The sequence below is a fragment of the Barbus barbus genome (genome assembly GCF_936440315.1).
Source record: "Barbus barbus genome assembly, chromosome: 33".
Classification (NCBI taxonomy): domain Eukaryota; kingdom Metazoa; phylum Chordata; class Actinopteri; order Cypriniformes; family Cyprinidae; genus Barbus; species Barbus barbus.
The window spans coordinates 8,129,821-8,149,498 of record NC_136761.1 but is presented as its reverse complement, the minus strand read 5'-3'; the positions used below and the strand labels follow the sequence as shown (position 1 = coordinate 8,149,498).

The 19,678-nt window shown below is 36.2% G+C and overlaps 3 protein-coding genes across 7 annotated transcripts in view; all 3 read right to left on the bottom strand.

The window, feature by feature from the left end:
• Nucleotides 1-19,678, bottom strand: part of LOC306852915 (protocadherin Fat 4-like) — a gene marked incomplete at its 3' end in the record, with an annotated part of 273,486 nt that overhangs the window by 74,027 nt on the left and 179,781 nt on the right. The window lies entirely within an intron of this gene.
• Nucleotides 1,499-19,678, bottom strand: part of LOC306853481 (protocadherin alpha-C2-like) — a gene marked incomplete at its 5' end in the record, with an annotated part of 79,460 nt that continues 61,280 nt past the window's right edge. For all 5 annotated transcript variants that reach the window (XM_079390932.1, XM_079390933.1, XM_079390935.1 and 2 more), the window contains 3 exons: nucleotides 1,499-4,692; nucleotides 13,164-13,249; nucleotides 17,077-17,135. In XM_079390932.1, the coding sequence (XP_079247058.1) occupies nucleotides 4,397-4,692; nucleotides 13,164-13,249; nucleotides 17,077-17,135 (441 nt within the window). In that variant the 3' untranslated portion in view covers nucleotides 1,499-4,396. The remainder of the gene's footprint in view (nucleotides 4,693-13,163; nucleotides 13,250-17,076; nucleotides 17,136-19,678) is intronic.
• LOC306853487 (protocadherin alpha-3-like) overlaps nucleotides 4,466-19,678 on the bottom strand; it is a 126,928-nt gene continuing 111,715 nt past the window's right edge. Inside the window, exons 2-4 of the mRNA XM_079390945.1 lie at nucleotides 17,077-17,135; nucleotides 13,164-13,249; nucleotides 4,466-4,692 (exon numbers count right to left, since the gene is read on the bottom strand). Coding sequence (XP_079247071.1) covers nucleotides 17,131-17,135 — 5 coding nt within the window. The 3' untranslated portion in view covers nucleotides 4,466-4,692; nucleotides 13,164-13,249; nucleotides 17,077-17,130. The remainder of the gene's footprint in view (nucleotides 4,693-13,163; nucleotides 13,250-17,076; nucleotides 17,136-19,678) is intronic.

The window sequence follows — 19,678 nt, the reverse complement described above, 5'->3', positions numbered from 1 at the left end:
GGATTTTGAATATATGGAACAGAACAAACAACTTTATCTGAGATGTCACATGTTAAATGGCTGGAAGTAGCATCAAATCTAAGAAAGATAACAAGCAATGCATAAATGGCACACACACATCTTTAACATGACCTCCCTTTAACCTCACAGAGGTGCTGGAAACAGTACCATCATTAGCATGAACAGCAGACACTGCTGGAGAGAGCATGATTTCAGGGCAAGATGTCTGCATTAGGAAATCTCTCAGTGAATTCTAATCATGATTACTGTCATTAAAGAGGAACACTGAGGGGCAGAATAGTAGAGAGAAGTGTGGTGAATCTGAGCCTTCACACATACAGTCTAGATTGTTGGCTGAAAAGCTCTAACTGCTTGTCAAAGCTGATATAGATTAAATGTGTGTGTGTGTGTGTGTGTGTGTGTAGTATAATTATTTTATAATTGAGGGCTTATTTCAGATCAGGAAAAAGTCTAAAAACTATATGCCTTCTCACTAAATCAACTATTGGTTTCAGTTGCTAAATTTTGTTGGTGTAACCTATCTGCTAGTTGCCAATATTAATTATTAATACCATTTTAATACTACAAAAGTTGTTTCCCTGGTGGTGAGTTTGTCAACTATGTTATGGACATGCTGTGTGGGTTGACAGGTAACAATTTTCAATTTTTTATAATTTTGCGTCAAAATTTCAATGACAGGCCATGTCCGGCCAACCAAATGTCTTGATCAGGTTAACCTCAAATTTGAACATTTATTTGAATTAAAAATCATAAAAATATTGCAAAGCATAACAATGTAACAATGTACCAACATAGTTGATGTGCAATTAATATACTCCTTGACAATAGGCCATTGGAGAAAAGACAAACAAACAAACTAAGAGCTAATTTTCAAAAATGTCTACCACACAATACTGGTCACGTGGTTTTGTGATAAACCATTTATTTTTCAGGGGGTGTTAAGAATTTTTGTGGACATGAGCACAATGAAATATTTTCTTATTTGAAATAAATTTACTTTAAGTATTTAAATAATAAATTAGATAATGCATTTTAGAAATGAATTTAATTTAGATAATCTTTAACATTTTTTATTCATTATTTTGAACTCTAATTTAAGGGACATAAGAATATATGTGTGAGATTATAATATATATTCTCTTAATTGATAAAAATCTATTTCTGAAGAATATTGTCAGAAAAAAAAATATCATTATCAATCGATATGAAATGTAACCTCAATTATAAAATGACCCAAATATCAAGCCAGAGCAAGTAGGGGTTCACTCTCTCTCTCTCTTGCTTCTCCAGACTTCCTTGCAGTAGAAGTTTTAGCAGTTCCTTGCAGTTTGGTTCTAGATTGTACACCAAAGCCATTTATTTTTGGCTGCTGACAGACAGTAAACAAAATATCAGCAAATAAATGTTCCTGAATAAAGCATATCATCATCATAATTTCAACAATTGTCTCACAGACACAGAAACACCGACGATATTTCACATTCTTAAGAAAGAAAAGTTTATTTTGTGATTTATAAACAAAACACATTACCACTTTTCCATCATAATGAAAAAAAATAAAATAAAAACAAAGAGAAAAAAAGAAAGGAATGAAGGTCACTAATTCACCATCACATATTGATGAGCAGGTGTACAAAAAGAGGGTTTTACAACAGATGAGCGCCATTCATTTGGACAGCACAGCGCCACCTACTGATCACCACCAGACAATAAGAAAGAATGACAGCATGAAAGCTCACTAGAAGATACAAGCATACACTACATATATTGTATTTTTCATCAGGATGTTTTTTTTCCTGTTTTTCTTTTTTATTTCTTTGTCAAAGAAGTGAAAGAGTAGGGATAGAATCATCATACATAATTTAGCTACAATATACAGTGCTAGTTTGATCGGTATGTCAAAGCCAAACACAAAAGATTTTTTTGTCTTTCTTTTTTGTTCTCATAAACAAAAATGAAAAGAATAGGATAAAAACGAGAGCTTCAGGGCATCACACTACAGAGCATTTACAAATACCAAGGTTTAGTAACGTCATAACTGTCCACTTTAAGTCGGTGCAGAGGTGTCAGTATGCAAAAGGCTCAGAGACATTACATACACAAATCTCTTGTGTGAATAATGAATAAAAACTATAAACAAAAATAGTAAAATCATAGCCATCTATATCTATATTCATATATATCTCTATATAGTAAGTGTTTTCTTTCTGGTAAGGTCATGCAGCAGTCACGTTTGAGTAATTGTGACATCGGTTTGAGATGTTATTGGGTGTGTGGCAACAAGGTAGGCAGGCAAGTGAGGGAATCAATAGCATCAGAACACAGACGTGTCACTGCCGCTGTAATCAGACACTAGGAGGCATGGGGTGGAGACAACAGTCTGATCTTTGTAGTGTATAATTGATGCAAATTGTACAAATGATTTGTGTAATTTTTTGAGGTTTAGGTACTTGTGTAAACACTGGATGTGTCTTTGAAAACCTTGCTCTGTTTGAGCAAGCCGATAAGCCTGAGACAGCTCAAAACCAATGGCTGGATCTATTAAAGGCAGATGGGGCGAAATTCTGTTTGGTGCTGCTAATGGCACAGAAATTACACACTTCACCCTCAACATCGGTTCAAACTGGCAAGCCCCTATTTTCACCCCAAAGTTCTTCTCTACTAATCTCCACCCCTTGCCTAAGCTGCACATCTGTCTTCTCCCATTCCTCCTCTGTCTGAGAATAAACCGATGAGAGACCAGCAGAAAATACAATGTCTTATACAGAGACAGAGCTGAGGTTGATTTGACAGCGCTGGATCATTAACATATGACAGTGCTGTGGGAGGGGCTTCTGTCCTCTGCGGGGGGGATTTGACAGGCGTTGTCTGCATTTCTCCATACTACATGAGTACACCACAATGTCTAGAGCTAGCCTACCCAGCAGAGAGATCAAGAAAGAGACAGACAGACAGAAGCTCTGTACAGTAGCAATAGAATTCACTTAAAGCTTATAAAAACGGCGCACAAAAAACCCTGCCCTTCGAATTTGAAAAGCCCCAGCTAATATGCTGTGTTCTTTGCTCTTGGGGTGTGTTGGCCCTCCAAACAGCAAGCAGAAGGGAGGCGACTAGGTTCTGTGTATGACATACTGAGCTGAGAAAGCAGGCACAAATTTAGGGTTGGGATGACAGGGTCAAGGACAGTAGGGAAACTACATGTATGGGGCAATGCCACCGAAAAAAACCATGGCCTTTTCTACAGAGGGTATTTAAGGATAGTTTATGGGATCAAAGGTGTTTAAGGTTTGGTGAATCAACAGTAATACTGTTCATAATGCATAAACATTCTCTCAGCCATCCCTATAAACAACAGAGCACATAACCAGGCTCCTGAAGAGCTGATTTCTTATGAACTTTACATGATATTGACTTGTGAGCGTACCTCTCCAACTGTTAGTTAACCAAAAGGACAACCAGGTTAGAAACATTTCAGACCTGGAGAGGTTTTGAGAGTCGCTATAGAGATTCACTGATTGTTGACCCTGTTCACTAGATGTGTGTGTCTATATATGTGTATGTGTGTATATATGGGACTATTTGCTCACATATATACTATGCCTTGGAGAACATTTGCTGGTAACAAAAAGCAACAAAATAAAAGTGCATTCCATCATTCGGTGTACTTTTTTGTTTTGTCTTTTTTTGATAAAACACTGTTTTTTTCCCATTTGTCCATGATGTGAGATTTTTTTATAAGTGAAAATGTTTCAAAGTCTTTTGTTTTAAAGGATGATTCTTCAATCCCACACCAGGAGAAGTGAATGAGCAAAAGCGTTAATTCAGCATCTTCACTGCTGTATATACAGCGGTGCCCAACCTGCATATTTACACCAGTGTGTGTCCTGCTTCCATAATGTCTAACTTTATTCAATTTTGAATCCCTCTTATTTTTTCCTCTATTTTACCACGAATGTACATATGAAGCGGCACACAGCTTACAAACAAATCAGATTTTGTCTCCCTATCAAAAAGATTGGAAAACAAAAACCAAGAGGATGAATAAGACAGACGTACCAACATGAGTCTGAAGGACATTTTATGCGGAATAGTGGCTGAGGCATGAGAGAATATTAATCAATCATATAACAACTCATCTAGGTGTCATTAATCAATTGCTTCATTAAAAGGAAGGGGAAGCTATCTGCTTAAAGCTGAAAGATCAAATGTGACACAAAATCACTCCAAATTTATCAGTTAGATCCGACAGAAAATGTTTGCTTGAGCCCCAAATATTGATTTTAGAACGAATAAAAATGTGTTTTGTTCTACAGACTTTCGTTGAGACTTCTGTCTTAAAAAATCAGCTCTTTCTTTAGCTCCTTCCTCTGTCTCTCTAATCATCATCATCTTTCCCTTTCTCCCGCTTATCCTTCTTCTCCTTCTTCTTTTTCTTCTTCTTCTTGGCCTCCTCCTTTTTTCCAAAGGTAATAAAGTCGCTCTTGTCATCTCCGTCTTGTCCTTGTCTGATGGAAATAATGGCCGGAGAACCAGGGATGATGAAGGCTTCAGGAGGAACCTCGCCGGGTTTCAGATACGGAGGGCCTCCCGGACCCGGCCCGTATCGAAAATGCCAACTGTTGCTGTCCACTCCAGCGCCTACGGGGGGAGAGACCTCTCCACCTTCATTATCTACAAGAGAAAAAGAGACCATCTATTACAATCTATTATAATATCCCATGACGATTAGGAAAAACAGAAATAAGGAAAAGTATTATTTAACAGTCAATGTGTGTAATAAAAACATTAAAAGGGACCTCTCCATGCTTCGGGAATGATAAAGGTCCTCTGGACCCTGAAATAAGCATGGTGGAAGACACTTGTCCCTCTATAAACATAAATTATCTCTGTCCTCTCTGTGCTGCAGTAGAGAGCTCCAGAGGGCACACAGTGAATAAGCAATGTTTAGCCTAGGAGAAGGAAAACGCTTTGCAGTACTGCTAAATTATAAAAAATTACAACTAACCCAATCTGTTCATATTCAATTATCTTATATACAGTATATATATAAAAAAGTGCACACAATGAGAAGTGGACGAACAGAGGCACACACTTAAAATCTTTATCTCTCTCCCCCTTTCTAGTCTAGTTTTCTTCGGCATTTGTTTTCATTTCAATAGTCTGTTTTACTTCAAATAAAATAAAAAAATAAAAAAAGTGTATATAGTTCAGATTTGATTTTGTATTACAAACTGTGATGCATTACACTCAAAATTAGCCACATTTACTTTAAAAATGTTTCACCCCAACCCTCTCCTCCAGCCTTCTTTCATATAGAGACAAAATTCATCATTCATTCCCACCACATGTTTATCTTGTTAAATTTCACTCATAAAAATGGAACAGTAGGAAAGAATGTAATGCAGTGTGATGTACTCATGTCTTTAAATGTAAATGACTGTGGTAGCTCGTCTAATCTATGTTTGACATCCCCTGTGCACTGCTGAAAATCTCTCTCTCTCTGTCTGATGAGCAAGTAATCTCATTTATAATGACACTGGATCACCACAACATCACTTAATTTAATACAGACAACACCATTGGCATCATATCTGTGTGCAGGTCTTTGCTTGCACTTTGCCTTTTGTCTGTCTCTTATGTTGCGGTGAAGATTAAGATGGATTACAACCTCGGAACCATTCTGTCTATGATATCTGTGAGTGAAAGAAGGTCTGTATTCAGGATTGTGGGTGTGCAATAAGAATGAGAAACAGGCAGCATCCTTTATGAGTCCTTGGGGAACTGACAACCCTTCCCAATCACTCACGAACACAACAACTAAACGCCCAAACACTTTGTTTTCTCTTCTCACTCATACTCTTTCATCACATCTAATCATCCTCTCTCCATGCCCTCCCATTTTGTTTCTCTCTTTCTTTAGTTATCTTTCTGACAGCATAAGGCATAAAATTCACTAGTGCTAGGGAGTAACTAACTAAAAGTAACAATGATATTAAGTTAATTTACATTGAATTCAAAACTGTCAAATTAACACATTGAAAAACTGAGTGGGTGAAAACTGTTGAACAGAATGGAGATGTGTACATTTGTCTTATTTTGCCTAAATATAATATTTTTTTCTTTTAATACTGCCCTTCAGAGGCTACAGAAGATCTTCAAATTCAAAACTTTGTCACCCCCCCCCCCGGCTCTTAATGCATGGTTTCTCCTTCTGGAGCTTCAGTGAGCGTTTTAACGTTCTGTAATAGTTGCAAATGAGTCCCTCAGTTGTCCTCAGTGTGAAAAGATGGCTCTCAAAATCATACAGTCATTGTTGGAAAGGGTTCAAATACACAAAAATGCTGCAAAACCAAAGAATTTGTGGGACCTGAAGGATTTTTCTGAAGAACAGCAGGCAGTTTAACTGTTCAGGACTAAAAAAAGGGACTCTGTGGATCATTCAGGTAAGAACACAGTATTAAGAACCAAGCGGATGTAAACGTTTGAACGGGGTCATTTTATAAATTCAACTATTATTGGACTAGCCTATAACATTGCATTTTGTATGATTCCTCTTATTTTGGTAAAATAATTAACATTTTGCAGATTCTGAAAGGGGGATGTAAACTTTTGACCTCAACTGTATATAGATTATTTCTTCATTATTTCTACAGATTGCTTTAACTGTTTTAAACTGGTAGTTGCTAGTACCCTTGCAAAATACAGTTTAAGAGTAATTTCCCAATATATTTACACTGACTACAACATCTTCTGCATATCTCCATCTTGCCTTGACCTTTCATGTAATGCAGTCTTTGGACAGACACCACGTCTGGCTAGCAGATAATGGCACAGGTTTAATAAGCTGCATGACAAGGGCATGATTATTACGGCCAGTGTAAGATCCAGCTCATAAAAAGATGATGGGGATAAAATCGAATCGTCTCATCATTAAGAAAACAACATGAATCTGCCGACCCCCTCCCATCTACTCTCTATATATCCCTGTATCTCTCTCCTTTCTCAAGGAGGAGTGGAGTGGCGTCTTACATAATGCAGAAGAGGAGGTGAGGAAGGGCAGTCTGAGGATGAAATATGAGCCAAACATCAACGCTAAACTCATGGAGCAGCAGATTTCTGAGCAACACTGCAGAGCCAAGGAATTGTGTTTTTTTAGATGAGACCACACCGCTTTTGAAGCAGTATGTGTATGTGCAGCAGACTTGTGTTCATGCTTTCGCTGCATGAAGCACAGAAAATTGTCTGATTTAAAATATAACAGCTAGTCTGAAGATTACAAAATTTTAATCTATAATATGAAATAAATTTTGATTATAATACATGTTTGGTAGCTCTGTCTATTTATGAATCGCAGTTCACAATTTGTTATTTATGGTATGTGTATGTAAATTGCATATTTTCACATTATATATTTAACAGAAAATTTGATTAACTTTCATTAGCTGTGTGTGTGAATAATAAAGCATGCGTGGGCATACAATATTAATTAGATATGTGCATGTGGTACTGATTGTCTGTGCAGAATGAATATAATCACCCTGTAGTTTGTGTCTGTGTGTGTGGCACACCTTGGTACGTCAGGCTCTAGTAATCCTGATAAAATATGTGCCAGATGGCACCACAAGCTCTCTGATGAGCCTGCCAAGACAGCAGTGCATGTGTGTATTAAGGACAGTTCTGCTCTCTGTAATAACTGCATGTTTTAAGAATAATGCTGTAGTTTTCAATAACCCTGTTTTCCATAAAGTCAGGGAAGAATACAAATACATGAATGCACAAGTAATGCATAAATAAAAGCATTAATAATAGTAATAATAATTACATAAATAAATAAAGGAATGAATTAATTAATGAATCTCAACCTCATATTTCAAAGCCTCAAATAAACAAAAACAAACAAACAAATAAAAGATATGGAGACAAACACAGACGCAAAAAGAAAGAAGGATTGTCCTCAGCTTACCCTTTTGAGCGGACTAAAGCCCCTGGCGTGTTCTGGAAAATTCCACTAGACATACAACACACAAACACTCTCGCACAGCCTTTCCTCTGTGTCACTGATTGACTAAAGTGAGTGATAAAACCAAAATCATAAAATTACTACAAAATCACTGGAAATCGGTAAGACCTGTTGACATTTTTTATTTGAATAATGTGTCAGCTATATTAGTTTTTGTCTCTTGATACATCTGACTGTTGTTTTTATTTATACTCCTTTTGTATTGAATTTGTATCATTTTGAACTAGCTTTTTGACAATAAAATACAGGCATGTTGCATTGTAGGTACAGTAACAGTACTTGTGTCAGATTGTGAGTATGAATGTGCGTTGCATTGTGGGCAAGTGTTTCTGTGCACCATATGGCATTGTAGCTGAAACGAGAGCCCGTGGGCTGTGCAGGTTGGCCCACCTGTAGAGATGATCTTTAAACAGACAGATCAGGATAGGTCACATCCAACCTGCTATAACTGAACAATCACATTCACAGTAGAAAAATATTTTTCTCAATTCATATAGCTTTACTGAGATGACAAAAGTGAGAAAAACTCATTCTCTATTTTTTCATCCATCTGTCCCCATTTCACCTGTCCTCATCCCTCTAAACATCCTTCATGCACAGCTTTATCCATTTGTTTTATTTTATATGACGTTCTGTTAATGCTCTAGTTCAGCCACACCTCTCCTCTATTTCTCTCTCCATTTTGCATTTCTCCTTCACTTTCACCCTCCCTCTACTCCTCCAGCACCCTGTTCATGGTATGAATAGTTGCCGTGGAAACTGCCTCCTCCAGTGAAATCTGGTTGTGGCAGAGACACTGATGGAAACTAATACAGAACGCTCTCTCTCTCTCCAATGGTCAAATACTTATCTCCCCTAGCAACAGAGGCAGTCACAGCCCCCTCCTCTCTGCATCTCTGTTTTCTCTTTCACTCTCCCCTCGGTCACCTTTTTTTCCCCTCATTGTCACTCTCTCAATCCCTCTTTCCCTTAGGCTGTCTACCTGCCCTCTGCCTCTGTCACACTGTTTCACTTTAACATTTTATAGCATTTCAGAAGAAGAAGAAAAAAAAACAGAAACAGAAAATTTGACAGACACAAAATCAGAGAGTTAGACAGAAATGGAGACAGACAGCATGCTTTATCCTATTTTCATTACTTTAATTCTGTAGATCTACGCTTTGGTAGTTTTTCCCATCTGTTTCACACACACAACAAAGAGACACAGAGAGAGAGGGAGACAGGGGCGTTGGTTTCTCCAGTGTTTTGCACACCAGAGCTCAAAACGAAGCTCATAAAAATGCAGAACATAAAACAAACCAGCACTACTTTACACCTCCACAGACCTACTGAGCATTCACATTATCACCTAAACTGCTGATTCTCTTGCTGCTGACAACAAAACCGGCGGTGTCGTCTGATTTTCTCATTTTATACTGTTTTAAAAGCTTGGCCAAAAATCAACATGCCATAATTTACTGATCAAGCTCTCTGTCCATCTGTCAAGCTCCAAATCTCAGCAAACACAATACAAATGGTCCATATGATTCATACACTATACACTGTAAATTATACGATCAATAAATCACAGCTTGCTTTTCATGACTTTGACTTATCAAATACTGTAGATGTATTTCATTATTCTCTGTAAATTTTGCCCTTTGCAGTATCCTGCAATTTTTTATTTGTTTTAACCCAGAGGCATTTTTATCATATTTGATTCTGAACATCTATAGTTTTTGTGTTTCACATGACTGATAAACATTCTAGAACAGGCTTGAACCTAAGGAATGCAAAACTACAGCAGTGAGAACGGTTTCAGTGAACAACCTCTGTTTTAGTCAGTTTTACCACACAAAGATATCATATAGTTTCAAAAGATATAATATGTGATCCTGGACCACAAAACCAGTCATAAGGGTAAATTTTTCGAAAGAGATTTATTTGGCCGAGATACAACTATTTGAAAATCTGTAATCCGAGGGTACAAAAAAATAAAATTATTGAGAAAATCGCCTTTAAAGCAGTTTTAATATTTACGGTAGGAAATTGACAAAATATCTTCATGGAACATGATCTTTACTTAATATTCTAATGATTTTTGGTATAAAAGAAAAATCGATAATTTTGACCCATGCAATGTATTTTTGCCTATTGCTACAAATTGCTACTTAAGACTGGTTTTGTGCTTCAGGGTCACATATAGAGAAAGAATAGTATGGAATACACTTATAATTTATTTCAGGAGCTTAATATAATTAAAAGTTAATAATGTGTATATAATAATAATAATAATAATAATAATAAATAATTTTCTATTTTTGGCTGAAACGATGTGTTAAAAAGCTAAGCAGCATCTGAGACTTGGCAGCTTGTGAAAGATTTGTAAACGAGACAGATAAACCGTGAATATGAGAAAGAAAGAAATAGAGAGAGAGAGAGCTAAAAATCTAAAGAGGCTTATTTCATTCATTTCCACTCTTTGCTTTTGCAGTCATCATCAGAGACTTAATTAGAACAAATTGCTCTTTCATCACCAGAGTAATTGCACCCGTTTTGTCCTCTCTCCCTCCTTCTCTCCCTTTCATCTTATTGAAACTAAATTACTTTCATTATTTCGAACACCTCCAGAAGTCACATCATCAATCCATCCAAGAGGGTCGAGCCTCAACCTAGATATCCGTGACCCTCACATGGAGTTAATTAGGAAATTAAATATTCATTAATTGTATCCGGGTTCCTACCTATGACCTTGTGACCCAGGAAATGATCCCAGACTAAACGGTAGCGAGGTTTATTGCTGCCTTCATGTCATGCACATCATACGCCACCACAAGAGCAAGTCTGTTTTGATGTAATTCTAAAATTCATCACATTTGTGTAACCGGATGTTTATTTCCTCAACATAATGTTCCACAACACACCACATCAATATTATATGGCTACAAACACAAGCCTACAGCATGATGCAATTTGTTATTCTAAGCATGTTCTTGTTGATTCTGACTTAAAACGTATTTTATCTTAATATGTTTTGCCCTGATGGTTGTGGTGATCCATTTATGGGCGCTTTAGAGTGTGTGCAGACATCTCTGATTAATAACCGAGACTGTCTTCTACAGAAAGACAGGTGATTCTTCAATTATTTGGAGTGCGAGAAAGAGACTAGATGGGCAAAATAGGAATGGAATCTAATAATGTGGATTAATTACCGTGAGCAGACATCTCCACAGCGAGTGAGAGAGAATGTTTGTGTGTTTGTGTTGAAATACTCTGAGCTGACCATTATTAATATTCATCTCCTAAACAAATCATCTTTCTGTGCTTTCGCCACGCTCTCTCAGTCGCCACTTTGTACTGAGCTTCTCTTTCTTGCTTTTGCAGATAACCTCTGCATCCCCTCTGACTGTCATTTCCTCTTGCAGCTGATAAACTGGATTTATGCTTGATCTGGTCAGAGCTGTGGAAATCGGTGTCACTCTCTACTTCATCACTTAGCTGTGATAGGCCACCTGAGCGAGCTAAACGTATATAATCCAACATTAAAACCAGGGGATCCCACTCTGATCAGACTGTGGGAAAATGTACAATATGTACAATAGCTGTTTTAAAAGAATAGTTCACACCAAAATGTTGCATCTTTTACTCACCCTCATGTTGTTTCAGCTTTGTTTTAATGTCTTTATTCCATGAAACACAAAATGAGACATGAAGCATATAATCTAAATAAAAAGGTAAACTCTTGTTTAAAATTTAAACAGACTCAAAATCTCGTATTTTCTACACAGTGAAAGAGGAGAGTGATTTACCAGTAAAAGTAGTTTATCTACTATATTTTAAATTAATTTCATTATTTGCAGATAATTTTTCCCTCCAGTCCAACATGAGGGTGAGCAAATGATGATCATAAATATTAATTTTGAGTACATTAACAAATTGAGTGGGCTGCTTCCATTATCCCCTGGTTCAGACTGATAAGCTCTTCTTGCACTACACATATATCTGCACAGTTTTGTTTTATTTAACTGGTTTGCACTCTATATATTCTGCCATGTGCCTTATGCCACTTTATTTATCTCCTTTTTTATTTTTCTACAATGTCCTCAGACTGATAAGATCCTCTTGCACTATATATATATATTCACTCTATACATATACACATATATCTGCACAGTTTTATTTTATTTAACTGATTTGCACTCTATCTGCCATGTGCCTTATGCCACTTTATCTATCTCTTTCTTTATTTTTCTACAAATGTACTCATTTGTATATCTGTATAGTTGTATGTACATATGTTTAAACTGTACTTATCCGTATTTGAACGTCTACTGTCAGTGTCTTAAATGTTAACTGTATGCACCAAGGGTCTGAGAGTAATGCAATTTCAATTCTCTGTATGTATGTGCGTGTTGACTGACTTGATTATGAATTCATATTTACTGTTACTACTCAACATAGCACAAAAAAGGCAGATTATGGTATCACTAATGTATTGCAGTGGTTTCTGAGTTGCTCCCTGAACTACTCGGCTAGGTTTCCTAAAGAAGCCTCATGTAGGTCATATTCCTTATATCCTGCATGACTGCAGCAGCTCGGCTCAGCAAAAGAGGCCAACGCAGAGGAGACTGCAGGGAAAGAAGCATGACAGTGAAAGAATGATGTGTGACAGAAAAGAAGAGAGTGATAGTCTAGATCAGGACAGGGGTTGATCGAGTGATAGATGGTCCTGAGGGGTAATATCAGTGAAACTGTGAAAGACAGTCCTGCCAGGACACTCAGAGGAAAATTGTATTGTTCAGTGGTTGCTCTAGATCTGAAGACTTAATATGGGTTTTCAGTTATGTTTCATTTAAGCACCAACCTGGATTAAGATGTTTCTCACAAAAAATATACATAAGAGTTGAGTATAGAGCTATAAAGTCAATGTGGATAGCAGCTCAGAACATCAGGAATTTCAATTTAGTTAAATCTCTTCTCAAGGCAAAATTCAAGAAGAGGAAACAGAGAAGCATCTGAGAAGCAAACAACTCTATTTGATATCAATCTGATTAGAGAAACAACTAAGGAATGAAAGATCTCATGTTAAAATTTAGATCTTTTTCAAGAGTGTGCTATAGAGAGTTTAGATTCTATATCTTACCAGGAGCGCTGGAGACGGTGGGCCAGTTCTGAACCAGAACTCCTTGAGCACCCTGCATCACGGATGACTCCTCCATATGGACCGAACTATACACAAACAAAGGAGAAAGATTTTTGAATGAAAACTATTAATTAAACTTTTATAAAAAAAAAAAAAAAAAACAACAACAAAACACAATCCTTAATTTGACTGAAATACAACACTGAAAAGCTGTGAGCTTTGTTAAATTAATACTAATACAATTTTCAAGATTACTACTAGTACTACTACTACTAACATTCTGCTCTATTTATGGGTTTCTTAAATTTAAGCACAAAACTAAGATATTCTTTACAATAATGACATTTTTTTTTTCATACTCAAATTGTCACAGATACCACTCTATGAGAAAAGATTTGTTTGTAGATAATGTCCTAGATTATAAAGGACAATGTGTGGCATTAAAGTAGGGTTTATGTTTGAGCTGGGCTGAATGATTGAGTGTGAGTATATGCAGGTCTTCTGTGAGAAGCTTGGATTAGAGATTAAGGATTAGGCCATGCTCCTCTCTGCAGTCACACTACCTCTGAGATTAAAGTTTACACTCCTGTGCAAATTTCACACACAAACACAGCTATCAGTGTAATTTGTGCAGTTAACCATCCTGGAAATGTGCCATATTACGGAAGTAAAATGTGTTGCAAACTCCATTTTATGTTGACTCTATATACACCCACATTTGTGTCTGCGTCAGGAAAAAGCCTTAAAAATCGCCAGTGGCAGAAAATCAAACCAAGCAGGAGATTTCTGTTACTCTTAGGAAAGGGTGTTATCACTTCATATGTTCTCTCTGTTGCTCTGTATGCAGCTGCAAGTGTGTTAAAGGATTAGCTCGCTGTGCTCAGAGTGGCTGAAAATATGAAGCAACTTAGATTTGCTCCCAAACATCACAAATTGGGGAGAAATTAATTCCAGAAGGTAGCTGTAGAATGCCTCTGTTGATTTGTATGCTGGACTTAAACCGTCTCTCCATCACAGTAACCTTTTTTAGTTCATTCTACATTATATACACTATGGCATACTGCCATCAACAAATTTAGTATGAACACTACATTTATAATTATAGACTTGGTAAAAATTATTGATTGATTGATTGATTTCTGCATTAATTAGATCAAAAATACAGTAAAAACTATATTATTACAATTTAATATAACTGTTTTTTACTTGAATATATATTTAAAATGTAACATTCCTGTGATGTAAAGCTGAACATTCAGCATCATTTCTCCAGTCTTCAGTGTCGCACGATCCTTCAGAAATCATTCTAATATGCTGATTTTTTTTTTTTTGTGTGGAAACGTTTCCTTTTTTTCTGGATTATTTGATAAATAGAAAATCAAAAATAACGTTTACTCGGAATAAAAATATTTTACAACGTTACACATATCTGTAATTTTTTTCATACTCATATTGTCACAGATCCCACTCTATGAGAAAAGATTTGTCTATAGATAATGTCCTAGATTATAAAGGACAATGTGTGGCATGAAAGTAGGGTTTATGTTTGACCTGGGCTTAATAATTGAGTGTGACCATTTCTGATTATTGTCAATGTTGAAAACAGTTGCACTGCTTCATCCTTTTTGTGGAAACTTTTCCTTTTTTCTGGATTATTTGACAAGTAGAAAATTAAAAAGAACGTTTACTCTAAATAAAAATCTTTTATAACATTATACATATCTGTACTATAAATAAAGATATTTAGATATATGTAAATGCATCTTATATATATATATATATATATATATATATATATATATATATATATATATATATATATATATATATATATATATATATATATATAATTGTTAAAAGATAAATAACATTAAAATTTTGGTTTAACAGCATGCCAGTTACTCTTCAGTGGATAGATAAGTATTATGAATATATGAACAAATTCACCAGTCTTTGGCATTGTCTTCCATAACAGCACAGAAATATGTCTTTTTAAAATGTGAATTTTAAAATACAAGAATTATTATGTTGTGACATTTCTAATATTTGCAATCAACCAGTAATCAGGTAAAACCCATTCAAAATTATCATCCAAAATTATCCAAAGACAGAAAGCACGCAGAACAGAGTGGGGTGGGTGGAAAACCACCATTTTAGTTGCCCCCTCTCTCCTTCTCTGATGAATGTTTGCAGTCCAAGGTCAGGCGGTTGCTGCTGCTATTACATGCTGTGTGTGTGTGTGTGTGTGTGCGCACGCGTATGTATGTGTGGAAGCCATTTTAAAGAGCTGTGAAGCAGCAGTCAGTAAGGCTAATACATTATTAATGAGAAACACTGGACCAAATACATGATCCTCAGCTAATGTTCAAACATCCTCCTCCTTGCTTTCTCTGTCTGCCTCTCCTTCCCCCTGCTCATTCCTGCCTGCATATCAATGTCATTGCTTTCTCCACTGATCATTTCTCTGTTTAACATGCAAAAAGCTATTTTTGCATAAACCTGTTTGGCTTTGGTGTAAATAAATAAATAAATTTAGGAGAGTAATGATAAAATAAAGGTAATCTTTGCTCACAAATCTCACTCTGATTGTCTTTAACACGTTGCTGTGAGGTTGCTAGGGTGTTGCGATTTAAATAATTCTGGTCTCTGGATATGTTTTGGATCCCTATGTATCTTAAAAACCGTTCTTATCACTTATTAAAAGTAACAGCAGCAAGTCAACTATTTTGGCGTGTAAAAAAAATACTTGGGAGTTTGGTTAAATTCTAAACTCTAAAAATGTTTTTAAATTTTACATAGGAGAGGTGGTAACCGTGATAGAAAATTGTTACAAAGAGAGGCTTTTTGGATTTGAGTTGAAATCATTAACCCCAACAAGGTTAAGTGAAGAGATGGATCTTGCATGTTTTTTGTAAAGGGAAATTAATTTTTTGGTCTGTTTTTTTGCAGTGTGCAAACAAATTCAGCTACCTATTGGACTAAAAACTCAAAAAATGAGCAATAGTAAATACTAATAAGAAGTCACTGACTTTACAAAGAAACTATCAATGAAAGCCTTATAAATTTGCCTTGAGACAGAGAAAGCAAGAGCATCATAAATGTGAAATTAATTTTGCAGCGGTTTCTCCAAGCACATAAATTGTGAGACAGGAATCTGATTTAATGCATGAGAATGATTTGCGTGACTACATTAGCTATCATTAAACCTTGCTGTAATTAGGAGGGAATCAGTGTACCACTAATGAAGATCGGAGGTCATTCAGTCACACACACACAGCCCTGACATATGTGAATGTGCTGCCCAGTGTGTTGTCTGCAATGTCCTTCGTTGCCATCGTTTTGCCGACATGGCTGCAGGCAATACTTCAATCGCAGCATGTGACCTACTTCTGCTTCCACGAAAATTGACGCTGTACAGCTGTACTGGTCATTCAGTGGCTGCTACATCTATATCAGACCATTGGTTGATTCACAATGAGTGGTGGATAACTATATGCTACCAGAGCACGGTTCAGTGGTTTATGGGTAATGTAATGTCTGTGCACATGAGTTTCCATGATCATATCAACATCAGTTGTTTTCATAGGTAACTACGTCCATAAAATGTCTGGAAATTGCTGTCTTGTAATATGTCTTTCCTGCATTCCATTCACCAGATTCATTCATTTAAAGAAGTTATTATTATACATTTTATGTAGTGGGTTTACTGTGGTCAACAAATAATCTTTATTAGTACATATTTTGTGACAAAACAGAACAAATGTAGTTTGTGATAATAACTTGTTAATTTTGGAACAATGAACAGAAAGCAAATTGACTTACTATTTATTTATATTTATTTATTTACTTCTTTAAAGTATTAGGGCATATTCAGCAGATGACAACAAAAAAGACAAAACCAATTAAGTCTTACCTTTGCATTCCTGCTCTGAGGGATGCTGAATATCTCCAGTCTGAGCCGGGAGCTTTAGGCTGAGAAAGACAAAGACAAAAAGAGAGAGAAAGAGATGACAGTAAGCACTGGGGTGGATCAAAAAAATCAATATCATCTCATTAATTAATCATGCTGGAGTGTAGTCATATGGTCATGATAGCTGCAGGACTCTGGCTTTTCAGGAAAGGGTTAGAGTTGGGTCAAGATTTCATTCATGTCTTAAACATACACATACACCCTCACGCAGACACACAAACATTAATGCCAATTTGAGATGCTCATCATCCAAAACAAGATTTCAAACAAATAAGATGAATAAGGGTCATAAAACCCTAAAAGAGCAGTAACAGAAGGGTGAGATCGGTTTGAATGAGTCTCCTCAGGGAGAAGAAAACTGATGCATATCGGCATATTAAAAATGCACAAGGTGAGTGAATGTCATGAAACCTTTCAAGAACATGTCTAGGTCACATTTCATTTCAAAATAAAAAGAACAGAAACAAGACACTGCATCTTGCTTAAAGGAAATGAAGCTTATTTTTAGTACCATAAAGACTTTTGGTATTAAGACATTATTGTCAGCAATGAGAATATGGAGGAAATGCTTGCTTGTCATTAAATGTCCCAATGCAAAAAACCCTGTAAGAATCCTAAAATCGACATTCATGAGTCAGTCTCCATAAGCATAAGTGCATAAATGAACATGTAAAATAGATGACATTTTCTTTATGCAAAATTGGAATATAAAATACTAAAATATTTTCCCCCTTCTAATTTTAGGGCGAATCTTTGTGTTTACTTAGGTGTGGTATGATACAGCTTTTGCCCCTTTACAATCAATGAAAAATTGCATTTTGCATTTAAAAGGCACAGAAGGACATTTCAGCTTGTTTTATGCTGCCCAGATTTTCAGTACTATCAACTTTTATATACAAAAAAGGCAGGCATGGCATCTGTGCTCCCTACCCGTTCGTTTGTCACCCATTTTCCCTCTAACAAACATCTCCTGGAGGACATTTATCAATGTGAAATCCAATTCAAAAATGTAATCAGCAGGGCCTGACAACACGCAAACACACATATCCATCATACAACCCTGCAAGACGACTACTATACACACCAGCTAGCAGTCATGCACAAAAACCTCCCATACTAACACTGATGTTCAACCTAGCATGAAGCTTTCATAGATGGTATATACAAACTGTCAAATAAAACATTTTATGAAGAAAGGCTGAATATAAATACGTTTCAAATAAATGCACCAGGTCTGTGATGACCACATTTCAGCCAAACCTCTAATATCAAGGGGAAAACATGCAAAAAAACAAATACAACAACAGAATAACAAACCCAGTGGGTTTAAAATGTATTGTAAGCATCTGATACACTAACAGTTTTACAGTAAATAAGCATATGGAAGACTTTTGAAAGAGGTTAAATCCTTTGAAGAAATTTAACACTCAAAGTAAATATGGTAACAGAGAGGGTTGCTGAGCAAAGAAACTGGTGATCTGTTTTTATTCACCTCACAGGTCTTTGATTTATCACTGTGTGTGTGTGTGTGCATGTTTATGTGGTTTATGAGGACACAAATTTGTATAATGACATGGGTATGACAGAGGTATTACAATATGAAGGTGGTTTATGAGGACACTGCCTATTTTCTCTCTCTTAGTTCCCTTCTGAGTGGACACACCTCGCTTAGATACAGCATTCGCACCTCTGAACCAACCAATCACAATCCTTCCATCCTTTTCTTTCCAAACCGAAGTAGCCAATCAGCCACCAGAAACGCAGAGCTCAGCTCCACTGCCACTTAATCACACACAGGGAGAACAAACATGACTGACATTTAATGAGAACAGCTGAAATGAGCCAGTAATTACTTTTCAAATAAGAGGCGTTCACACAGAGAAACTATTTTCGCATCCAGTAATCCTTGAAACACTCACAACCCGATCAACAACACAACATAAATGCACTGCGTTTGGAATGATGATCTCTGGTGAACTAACAGAGGAGATAGGGAAGACTTCATTTGTAATAAATTGCCGGTCATATTAAGGCTTGAAAGACTGAAAAAAACTCTGATGCAAAGACTTGCTGATAAGAAAATCATTTCATCTGTTGGGAATGATGCATTACTCAGTGGGGCAGCATGATTTACACTGGAAGCTATGGTCAATCTAACAGGGTTTAACAACACAGAAAGAGCGTGGTTCCTTTCATAAAATAAAACTAAATCTTTAATTTCTAAAAACCATTATTCTGGGCTGTGATTATTATTGGATTCTCTCAAATTTCCTGAGATTTACCCATCTAATATCCAGTGTGTATGTGAATAATGTAATATTTAAAGGAGATCTTAACATATTTGATATGTACAGAAAATAAAAAGAACCCTATACAAAAGAATGACTATCTATTTATCTATCTATTATCAGAGGACCAATCATGCTAACCTGTGTTGACAGATTAAAGGACATCACAGTTGGTTTTAGTGGATGATGTCCAAAGTGAAGCTGTGTAACTAAACTGAAGCTAGACTGCAAAGTCTCTCTAGAGAGATTTAAATGTG